This window comes from Anabrus simplex, chromosome 1 (assembly GCF_040414725.1).
Source record: "Anabrus simplex isolate iqAnaSimp1 chromosome 1, ASM4041472v1, whole genome shotgun sequence".
Taxonomy (NCBI): Eukaryota; Metazoa; Arthropoda; class Insecta; order Orthoptera; family Tettigoniidae; genus Anabrus; species Anabrus simplex.
Window position 1 is genome coordinate 331521620 of NC_090265.1, and position 13344 is coordinate 331534963.

At 44.1% G+C, this 13344-nt stretch overlaps 1 protein-coding gene across 1 annotated transcript in view; it reads right to left on the reverse strand.

Moving 5' to 3' along the window:
* Positions 1-13344, reverse strand: part of LOC136856762 (DNA repair protein Rad60) — a 131927-nt gene that overhangs the window by 52728 nt on the left and 65855 nt on the right. Inside the window, exon 4 of the mRNA XM_067134854.2 lies at positions 11876-12098. Coding sequence (XP_066990955.2) covers positions 11876-12098 — 223 coding nt within the window. The remainder of the gene's footprint in view (positions 1-11875; positions 12099-13344) is intronic.

Genomic DNA, 13344 nt, shown 5'->3' on the forward strand with positions numbered 1-13344 from the left:
GACTCTTATCTTACTACTACGTCATAAGTGTCCGGGCATGGGATAAAAACTTTTATCCAAGCAGTCAAGATAATTATTATCCAATGCTATTAAAGTTTTATTGTATAAACTCGTCAGTAATGTGATGTAAAATCATCAATAACTGGGAAGAAATATTAACCTAATTACCGTATGTTTAAAAGAAATTGAAAAAAATGAATGTTTGTAACTGACGTCTCGGAATACAGTCAACTATACAGTAGATCTACACTGCGCTAGCTAGAGCTCCAGTTTGCGAGCTTTGCACAAGCGCAGTAGTGTGTCGCAACCAACGAGCTAAACTGATAAATTGCTGCATGCTTCCTTGCTGCCTAACAGTATTGGCTGCTCTGGAATGGACAGATCACAGATGCATTTATTTGTTTCAGATTTACGTGATTACTGTAGACATGTGTGCGTAAGAATTTAAGTTTTTAATTTGTGTTTGGGGTGTTTGCAGAAATAATTTGTTTTAATAGTGAACAATTACGGAAAGTCATTTATATCGCAAAATATTAACGTGTGAAGCATTTATAAGCGATTATGGGTAAATATAGAAACTATTCTGCGGGCTTCAAGCTAAGCGTAATTGCCTTCGCTGAACAGCACGGGAACTGAGCTGCAGAAAGAAAATTTTCAGTGAGTGAAAAGTTGGTGCGTGACTGGCGGAAAGTAAAAAACAAGCTAAAAAGCACAAACCCTTCTAGACGCGCGTTTAGAGGTCCTAAAACAGGGAAGTTCCCTATAATTGACGAAGAAGTGTTTAGGTACGTCAGTGAAATACGTAACAATGGCTGCAGTGTATCATATGAAATGTTACAAATTAAGGGACAGGAGGTACCGGTAACTCAGTTTAAGGCGACTCGTGGGTGGATTAAGGGGTTCATGCGACGACACAATCTGTCAGTGCGAAGGAGAACAACACTAAGCCAAAAGTTGCCTGCTGATTACACGGACAAGATTGTAAATTTTCACCGATTTGTCATACGTTTGCACAAGGAAACTTCGTACTTGCTTTCTCAAATCGGTAATGCCGATCAGACTCCAATCTTTTTTGATATCCCTCGCAACAGCACTATTGCGCTAAAAGGATCACGGAGTGTATTAATGAAAACCAGCGGTAGTGAGAAGTTGCGATGCATGGCAATGCTAGCCATTACAGCTGACGGGAGAAAGTTGACGCCTTACATCATTTTCAAGAGGAAAACGATGCTTAAGAATATACAGTTTCCCCGTGGAATTCATGTACGAGTGCAACCAAAGGGTTGGATGGACGTAGAACTCATGCTGGACTGGGTTAAAACTGTGTGGAATAGAAGACCTGGTGCACTACTAAAACAACCAGCTCTGCTTGTTTTAGATAGTTTCCGAGGTCACCTCGTGAACGAAGTGAAGCAAATTCTCACTACAAATAAGACACGACAGATAGTCATTCCTGGTGGCCTAACATCTGCTTTGCAGCCACTAGACGTATGTGTTAATAAACCCTTTAAAGACCACTTACGTCGATTTTACAACGAGTGGATGATGAGCAGCGATCAGCAATTGACGCCCGCCGGAAATATCAGGCGTCTACCCTTGGACTTGTTATGCTCGTGGGTGAAGAAGAGTTGGGATCTTATACCACCTGAACTAGTCTCCAAGAGCTTCAAAAGGACTGGGATTTCGAATGCACTAGGCGGTTCCGAAGATGACGCAGTGTGGCAGGGAGACGAAGAATCTGATACTGGTATTAACAGAGGCGAGGACGGCGCATCAGATAGCGAAACCTGCGATAGCGACACCGAAGATTTGGAATAAATTGCGTACCGGTAAGTCCGCATTTCACAACAAAGCGATAATTTTTTGCAAGTGTAATATTTTAACTTTAATACTCAAATTAACTCATTGGGCCCGAGCCACGGAACCGTTCCGTGCTTCGTCTCGGTGGACCAAATGCCGGACCACGGAACTGTTCCGTTGTCTCATTTTACTACGTAATTCAACTTTTCCTCAAGAGATGGCAGAGTGGGTTGCATTTGTAATTTGTGTAGGGATTCTTTCTTTGCAATGTTATATGCTCTTGGCTAATATATATCGATAGTGTGCTTGGTAATATTAGTTTGAAGTGGGCTATCTCTCGACTTTGAGATTCGCTTGTAAACAAGATGGCTGCCAATATGGAACTGATATTTACCGATATATAACCCCTTTTAGAAAGTAATGATGATTAGGAATGTAATTTTTTCAGTGAAATTAGTAGTAATATTAGTATTAGTGTTAGCAATGCTCCTGAAGAACAAATAGATGTGGAAATCGAAGAGGAAATGCAAAAAGAAGGTCGCGTTCTCAGCAGGCGGACTGAGTATGGACCCGTGATGCTAATAAAATGTTTTACTGTATTCCTTGTTCCGCAGTTTGTGGTATGAAAGCCTTTTGTTTTCATGTATATTTAAATCTTTAATGGTCTTGTAAGTAAGAAATTTCTCACGACATGAATCGACACTATATTTCCTCTAAAATAATCCCAGCGCCAATGCAGTTTCAATCCAACAAATATGCAGGGCTCAATGGGTTAATGACAATTAACTTAATACGTTCATTTTTATTTTCAGGTTGGAAAAACGTTCGCCGAATTGTTGCGAAAAATTAATTTTGTTTTAGACTATTTTAATTATTTTGATGTATAAACGCGAGTATTACATGCATCTTAAATTTGTATAAAATACAATTTAGTTATAAATACATTTTTTTGAGTAATACAAATACTGGTATTAAATATTCATCATATAATGGTCGCACCCTACAATTTTTTCGAAAATTTTGGTACAAAAAGTGCGACAATTATGCCGTGAAATACGGTATTCTTTTTACACCCTCCGACTCCAAATCCTCCCCACACATTAATTCCGCCCCTGCATTTGCTGTGCACCTCGGCAAACTCATTACTATCTTACCGAAACTACTAATAATACTTCTTAATTCCCCTCTTTTCTCATCCAGCCCCCAAACTTCTGCGCCATACAATACCCTCCTGAAAATAACAGATCTTAGCACTAGCCTCAAGGCTTTATAACTAATACCCGGTATTTAGCTAACAAGTTTCTGACTGAGGCTAGGGCTGCCAATACTCTGTTTTTCACCCTACTAATCTGATCGCTCCAGGTTCCTTTACTATTAATAATAACTCCTAAATATTCCAATTTCCTTACTTGTTCCAACATTTCTCCTTGAAGTACCCATTTCCCTTCCATCTTTCTTCCTTTGTTTACCTGGGCTACTAATATTTTAGATTTATTGCCATTAATTCTCAAGCCCCATTTCCTCGCAAACAGGGACACTGTATTTAACGCTCTCTTCATCCCTCCTTAAGTTAGAGTCATCAATAACACATCATCAGCAAATATCAGCCCCGGTACCTCCAGGCCATTTATTACTGGCACTGCCCAATTGTTTGCCCCGTGCCCCTCCAAAATATCGTTAATAAATAAAATAAACAATATTGGCGATAACTTACACCCTTGCTTTAAACCCACCTTGGACTCTAAGGGTCTACTCAGTCTCTCGTCTCCCAATTTTACACAAAACCTGACAACACTATATATTCCCTCCACTGCCCTCAACATCTTTTCTGAAATCCCCAGGCTGCCTAATTTCTCCAATAGAGCCTCTCTATTCACCTTATCAAACGCTTTCTCAAAATCTACTGCTGCCACATAAACCGTACTTCTAGCCAGGCTCTTATACTTTTCTAAAATAGTTTTTACTATCATTAAATTATCCACTGTTCTTTTCTTTTTCCTAAATCCCCCCTGGAAATCCGTCAATATTTCATTTTCCTCAGCCCACTCGCTTAACCTGTTCGCCAACACCCCAGTATATATTTTACTTAAGGAGTCTAACAGAGATATTCTTCTATAATTGTTCAAACTGTTCCTACTACCCTTACCTTTAAATATTGGACATACAATTCCTGTCTCCCATTCCTTCGGGTACTTTCCTCCCTCATAGATCTTACTGAATAGTTTAACTATGCCCTCTATCACTGTCTCATTTTTGCCAATTTATTTCCAAAACTTATTATTTATACCATTACATCCCCCGGCCGACTTACCCCTAACTCTGCTTATCACTCTCAGAATTTCTTCCTTTGTAATTTCCTTATCCAGTTCATAAATCGCCACTCTCTTATTCCTCCAAATTACTTCTTCCCCCGTCCCTCTCCATCTTTCTTCCCCCTTCTCCCCTAGTAATTCACCAAAGTACCTCACCCATTGAACTTCCTCAATGCTCGTTTTCTCTATATTCCTTCCACCCTTAATTATTCTATTAATCTTTTCCCATACTTTCTCAATGTTGTTAGTCTTACAATCCTTATTTATGGCTTCAATTTGTTCCTCTAACCACGCTTTTTTAACCTCACAAATTTTCTTTTTATACTCCTTCCTGAATTTGCAGAAAATCTCCCTTTCTGTGCCTCCACCTTTCTTTCTGTACTCTCCTAACGCCCCCAGCACCCTTCTCCTCACTCCTTCACACTCTCTATTGAACCATTCTTCACCGTCTTTCTTATTTATCTTTCTACATTCTGCCTTCTGCGCTATCATCTTTATTGGATGTAGCAGCAATTCCAAGGCTTTATCAATATTATTCTCCTCTAACGCACCTTCCCACCCAAATTTCAGAAGTTGCACTTCCTCCGTTACTACCCTATTCCAGTCCCGGCCCACTTTCTCTGACCATTTATACTTATTATATCTACTCTCTTGTTTATCCTCCGTCTCAACTTCCTTCCTTATACACTTCTCTTCCCCCCTTTTCAACATAACCCACACTGGAAAGTGGTGTGATTCAATCCAGTCTCCTATTTCCATTCTTACAATATCCTCTATCACTCCCTCCGAGCTTAAAACCACATCCATCCATCCATCCATCCATCCATCCATCCATCCATCCATCCATCCATCCATCCATCCATCCATCCATCCATCCATCCATCCATCCATCCATCCATCCATCCATCCATCCATCCATCCATCCATCCATCCATCCATCCATCCATCCATCCATCCATCCATCCATCCATCCATCCATCCATCCATCCATCCATCCATCCATCCATCCATCCATCCATCCATCCATCCATCCATCCATCCATCCATCCATCCATCCATCCATCCATCCATCCATCCATCCATCCATCCATCCATCCATCCATCCATCCATCCATCCATCCATCCATCCATCCATCCATCCATCCATCCATCCATCCATCCATCCATCCATCCATCCATCCATCCATCCATCCATCCATCCATCCATCCATCCATCCATCCATCCATCCATCCATCCATCCATCCATCCATCCATCCATCCATCCATCCATCCATCCATCCATCCATCCATCCATCCATCCATCCATCCATCCATCCATCCATCCATCCATCCATCCATCCATCCATCCATCCATCCATCCATCCATCCATCCATCCATCCATCCATCCATCCATCCATCCATCCATCCATCCATCCATCCATCCATCCATCCATCCATCCATCCATCCATCCATCCATCCATCCATCCATCCATCCATCCATCCATCCATCCATCCATCCATCCATCCATCCATCCATCCATCCATCCATCCATCCATCCATCCATCCATCCATCCATCCATCCATCCATCCATCCATCCATCCATCCATCCATCCATCCATCCATCCATCCATCCATCCATCCATCCATCCATCCATCCATCCATCCATCCATCCATCCATCCATCCATCCATCCATCCATCCATCCATCCATCCATCCATCCATCCATCCATCCATCCATCCATCCATCCATCCATCCATCCATCCATCCATCCATCCATCCATCCATCCATCCATCCATCCATCCATCCATCCATCCATCCATCCATCCATCCATCCATCCATCCATCCATCCATCCATCCATCCATCCATCCATCCATCCATCCATCCATCCATCCATCCATCCATCCATCCATCCATCCATCCATCCATCCATCCATCCATCCATCCATCCATCCATCCATCCATCCATCCATCCATCCATCCATCCATCCATCCATCCATCCATCCATCCATCCATCCATCCATCCATCCATCCATCCATCCATCCATCCATCCATCCATCCATCCATCCATCCATCCATCCATCCATCCATCCATCCATCCATCCATCCATCCATCCATCCATCCATCCATCCATCCATCCATCCATCCATCCATCCATCCATCCATCCATCCATCCATCCATCCATCCATCCATCCATCCATCCATCCATCCATCCATCCATCCATCCATCCATCCATCCATCCATCCATCCATCCATCCATCCATCCATCCATCCATCCATCCATCCATCCATCCATCCATCCATCCATCCATCCATCCATCCATCCATCCATCCATCCATCCATCCATCCATCCATCCATCCATCCATCCATCCATCCATCCATCCATCCATCCATCCATCCATCCATCCATCCATCCATCCATCCATCCATCCATCCATCCATCCATCCATCCATCCATCCATCCATCCATCCATCCATCCATCCATCCATCCATCCATCCATCCATCCATCCATCCATCCATCCATCCATCCATCCATCCATCCATCCATCCATCCATCCATCCATCCATCCATCCATCCATCCATCCATCCATCCATCCATCCATCCATCCATCCATCCATCCATCCATCCATCCATCCATCCATCCATCCATCCATCCATCCATCCATCCATCCATCCATCCATCCATCCATCCATCCATCCATCCATCCATCCATCCATCCATCCATCCATCCATCCATCCATCCATCCATCCATCCATCCATCCATCCATCCATCCATCCATCCATCCATCCATCCATCCATCCATCCATCCATCCATCCATCCATCCATCCATCCATCCATCCATCCATCCATCCATCCATCCATCCATCCATCCATCCATCCATCCATCCATCCATCCATCCATCCATCCATCCATCCATCCATCCATCCATCCATCCATCCATCCATCCATCCATCCATCCATCCATCCATCCATCCATCCATCCATCCATCCATCCATCCATCCATCCATCCATCCATCCATCCATCCATCCATCCATCCATCCATCCATCCATCCATCCATCCATCCATCCATCCATCCATCCATCCATCCATCCATCCATCCATCCATCCATCCATCCATCCATCCATCCATCCATCCATCCATCCATCCATCCATCCATCCATCCATCCATCCATCCATCCATCCATCCATCCATCCATCCATCCATCCATCCATCCATCCATCCATCCATCCATCCATCCATCCATCCATCCATCCATCCATCCATCCATCCATCCATCCATCCATCCATCCATCCATCCATCCATCCATCCATCCATCCATCCATCCATCCATCCATCCATCCATCCATCCATCCATCCATCCATCCATCCATCCATCCATCCATCCATCCATCCATCCATCCATCCATCCATCCATCCATCCATCCATCCATCCATCCATCCATCCATCCATCCATCCATCCATCCATCCATCCATCCATCCATCCATCCATCCATCCATCCATCCATCCATCCATCCATCCATCCATCCATCCATCCATCCATCCATCCATCCATCCATCCATCCATCCATCCATCCATCCATCCATCCATCCATCCATCCATCCATCCATCCATCCATCCATCCATCCATCCATCCATCCATCCATCCATCCATCCATCCATCCATCCATCCATCCATCCATCCATCCATCCATCCATCCATCCATCCATCCATCCATCCATCCATCCATCCATCCATCCATCCATCCATCCATCCATCCATCCATCCATCCATCCATCCATCCATCCATCCATCCATCCATCCATCCATCCATCCATCCATCCATCCATCCATCCATCCATCCATCCATCCATCCATCCATCCATCCATCCATCCATCCATCCATCCATCCATCCATCCATCCATCCATCCATCCATCCATCCATCCATCCATCCATCCATCCATCCATCCATCCATCCATCCATCCATCCATCCATCCATCCATCCATCCATCCATCCATCCATCCATCCATCCATCCATCCATCCATCCATCCATCCATCCATCCATCCATCCATCCATCCATCCATCCATCCATCCATCCATCCATCCATCCATCCATCCATCCATCCATCCATCCATCCATCCATCCATCCATCCATCCATCCATCCATCCATCCATCCATCCATCCATCCATCCATCCATCCATCCATCCATCCATCCATCCATCCATCCATCCATCCATCCATCCATCCATCCATCCATCCATCCATCCATCCATCCATCCATCCATCCATCCATCCATCCATCCATCCATCCATCCATCCATCCATCCATCCATCCATCCATCCATCCATCCATCCATCCATCCATCCATCCATCCATCCATCCATCCATCCATCCATCCATCCATCCATCCATCCATCCATCCATCCATCCATCCATCCATCCATCCATCCATCCATCCATCCATCCATCCATCCATCCATCCATCCATCCATCCATCCATCCATCCATCCATCCATCCATCCATCCATCCATCCATCCATCCATCCATCCATCCATCCATCCATCCATCCATCCATCCATCCATCCATCCATCCATCCATCCATCCATCCATCCATCCATCCATCCATCCATCCATCCATCCATCCATCCATCCATCCATCCATCCATCCATCCATCCATCCATCCATCCATCCATCCATCCATCCATCCATCCATCCATCCATCCATCCATCCATCCATCCATCCATCCATCCATCCATCCATCCATCCATCCATCCATCCATCCATCCATCCATCCATCCATCCATCCATCCATCCATCCATCCATCCATCCATCCATCCATCCATCCATCCATCCATCCATCCATCCATCCATCCATCCATCCATCCATCCATCCATCCATCCATCCATCCATCCATCCATCCATCCATCCATCCATCCATCCATCCATCCATCCATCCATCCATCCATCCATCCATCCATCCATCCATCCATCCATCCATCCATCCATCCATCCATCCATCCATCCATCCATCCATCCATCCATCCATCCATCCATCCATCCATCCATCCATCCATCCATCCATCCATCCATCCATCCATCCATCCATCCATCCATCCATCCATCCATCCATCCATCCATCCATCCATCCATCCATCCATCCATCCATCCATCCATCCATCCATCCATCCATCCATCCATCCATCCATCCATCCATCCATCCATCCATCCATCCATCCATCCATCCATCCATCCATCCATCCATCCATCCATCCATCCATCCATCCATCCATCCATCCATCCATCCATCCATCCATCCATCCATCCATCCATCCATCCATCCATCCATCCATCCATCCATCCATCCATCCATCCATCCATCCATCCATCCATCCATCCATCCATCCATCCATCCATCCATCCATCCATCCATCCATCCATCCATCCATCCATCCATCCATCCATCCATCCATCCATCCATCCATCCATCCATCCATTCAGAATATACAAATTCCCCACAGCGCACATCTCTAGGAGCTTCTCCCCATAACTGTTTATAATTTTATCCTCACTCCTTCTACTTTTCAACATACACATTCCATCCTCCCTACTATATACTGGGCTCTGTTCCCCTATTCTCACGTTCCAGTCTCCGATTAACAACATATCCTCTTCTCCTGCCAACTTTCCTCTTATCCTATTAATATCCACCAATAACTCTTCAAAAACAATTCTAATTTGCATATGCTGAACTACTAGGATGGCAATAAACGAACGCTAGATTTATTTTCTTCCTCCTTCCCTCAATCCCTCCCATATTCAATCTCAACCATATAGTTTCTTTCATATCTGTCTCTATATCCTATACCCTTTCACTAATTTCTTCCCTAATTAAAACTATCATCCCTCCTGGTGCGCGACCCTTATTCTTCTCTTTTCTTCTATATTTATATTTTATCACAAACCCCTTCCATGAGATCTCCCTCCCTGTTTCCAGCCACGTCTCCAAGAGTGCCACAACATCAAAACTTTCTATAACTTCCCGAACTTTCTTATTTCCTTAGTTTATTCATAAGCCCCTCAATATTCACACATCCTATTTTCCAATACAGTTATAACTTTCCCTCCCTCCCTTCTAAGTCTCCCCCTCTATTCCTGCTCCTTGTAGTTATCGACCTCTCATCCCTTGTCTCCATTCCTCCTTTTTTGACCACCCTATTCCGTTCCTTGTCCTCCGTATCCTCCATCCCTTTACGTACTTTTGCCCAGAGGTCTTTTAAACTCCTACTTCTTCCTTTATTCAGAATTGCTTTACCTTCCTGTCAATCAGTCTTCTCGTGTCCTTTCTTGCTCACTACACCACTACACTCTGCTCTCACAGTTTCTTGCTGCTCACCCTCACTGACCCCTTCACTATTTTGATCTTCTGCATCCATATTGCACTGCCCGTTCTCTTCTGATATGATCTCCTCTCCTTCCATGTCTTCCCTCCTCTTTGTAGCTTCTTTCTCCTTTCCATCTTTCCTTGTCATCTCTCCTACCTCGGAAATAAGGCCATCATCCATCTCCTTTAGCTTCACCACTGAATGCTCCCTAACCCATTGCCCGTTTGTCACCACCAACCTCTCACCTCTTTTTCAGGCCTTTAGCCCCTGATTTCTCGCTCTCCATAGGTGCCTGTTCAAGATCATATTTTCACTTGCTACTTTTCCCATGTCTCTTTTCACCCCTACTTTCTGTCCCTGTAAATTATTCCTGTTACCTAACACAATATCTGCCATTAGGGTAGAGAAACATTTAACCCTTACTGGCCTCCGTCCTCTAGTTTTTCCAACTCTCTCTACATCATCAGTGTCTACTCCACTGAAGTTCTTCATTCTGTCTCGTATGACTTCTACCACCTTGGATATCAGGTCAATCTTGCCCTCTCTCTCACCTTCCTCCACACCATATATAAATATGGCTTTCTTATCTCTCCTGCCTGTACCTCTCCCCTTCTCTCTTCATCTTCATCACCTCCTCTTCCAGGTGTTTCACTTTCCCTCTTAATAACTCGATTTCCTTCTCATTATTGTCCACTCTCCTGCTCGACTCCTCCGTCTTCGTTCCTAGCCATTTCTTCATGGATCCTAACTCCTTTCTCTGCTCCTCCATCATGTCCTTTATTTCCTGCACCTTCTCCCATTGACACTTTTCCTGAATGACCTCACTCACTACCACCTTGAGTGCTGCCAAGACCTCCATGCTAAATTTTCCTCTGGTATTTGGGCCTGGGTTTAATCCCACACACCCCCCCACCCCCACCCCAATAACCAGTAGCACCGCTAACACTGTCACTACCAGCACCGCTTCACTCATTTTTTCTCCTTCTTTTCTCAACACCCGCCTATTTTTGGTCTCCTTCTTCTGCTTCGCCTGCCATTTCCTGATCGCGGCCCAGTACTGCTCAATACCAACCACGCTCGCAGCACGCACTTCACCACGCGACCTCGCTCCTCAGCTGCTCGAGCTAGACTGTGAGTAGTAGTATATATTACAAGTGGTTTGTTTAAACAGGTTTTGGAGGAATAAACCCTACGATGATCTCTACTGCACATTAGTTGCAAATAGTAATACAAAAAAATCATCGAGTTAATCTCAGCTAACCAGCACATGCCGAACCTTACTGTCAGATATAAGGAATTCTACAGAATTTTCAAATCCACAATTAGTACACTTCACATTGAATTCCTTTAGGTACAGCAAAAGCAAAAAGAATTACCGAGTCTTGCAATTCAATGGAGTCTATCACAATCTGGGGTACTCTAGGCTCGTCATCAACCACAATAGGTTCTGTATTCAGCAGGACACCCCTTCTTGCAGATCCAGTACGTTTATTACGCCCACTTCTTAGCCTTTGTTTGAGAGGCACAGAATCTAAACCTGCAGGGACATCTTGCACATTTCTCTTCCCAGGTCTTCTTGTATTTACCAAAGGTAGTGAACTGAAATGGAAAAATAATAGTACATAACAACACAATATGAAGTCTGATAACAAAATGCATACATACATTATCATTATAGACCGTTATGCCTTTCAGCATTCAGTCTGTAAGCCTCTGTGAATTTACTAAACATTGCCACAATCCTCTATTTGCAACAAGTGCTGTGGCCACATTTAGTTCTATACCTCTTATCTTTAAATCGTTAGAAACCGAGTCTAACCATCGCCATCCAGGTCTCCCTCCATTCCTCTTACCCTCCATGACAGAGTCCATTATTCTCCTAGGTAACCTATCCTCTTCCATTCGTCTCACATGACCCCACCACCGAAGCCGATTTATGCGTACAGGTTCATCTAGCGAGTTCATTCCTAACTTAGCCTTTATCTCCTTGTTCCAAGTACCCTCCTATCACTGTTCCCAGCTGTTTGTACCAGCAATCATTCTCACTACTTTCATGTCTGTTACTTCTAACTTATGAATAAGATATCCTGAGTCCACCAAGCTTTTGCTCCCGTAACGCAAAGTTGGTCTGAAAACAGACCGATATAAAGATAGTTTCGCCTGGGAGCTGAATTCCTTCTTTCAGAACACTGTTGACTGCAACTGCAAGCTCACTGCATTAGCTTTACTACACCTTGATTCAATCTCACTATATTACAATCCTGGGAGAACACTCAACCTAAATACTTAAAATTATGTACCTGTTCCAGCTTTGTATCACCAATCTGACATTCAATTCTGTTGAATTTCTTATCTACTGACATCAATTTAGTCTTCGAGCGGCTAATTTTCATACCATACTCATTGACCCTATTTTCAAGTTCCTAGATATTAGACTGCAGGCTTTCGGCACAATCTGCCAGTAAGACCAAGTCGTCAGCATAGGCCAAACTGCTTACTACATTTCCACCTAACTGAATTCCCCCCTGCCACTTTAAAGCTTTCAGCTGATGATCCATGTAAACTACGATCAGCAAAGGTGAAAGATTACAGCCTATGAAAAAAAGAACTCATTCTACCATCAAATCTCACCGCAGCCCAATTGTCAACATTTTTGATTTTAATAATCTACCCTTAATTCCATAGTCCCCCAGTATGGCAAACATCTTTTCCGTCAGTACACTGCCATATGCAGAGCTGCCAACCTTTGGAATGGCTTTTCCGTAATTCCCCTTCCCTACCCTCGGAAAAATGTTGGAGTCAAATCCAAAGCACACTCATCCCTTCTGGACACCCTCTTTGTCTT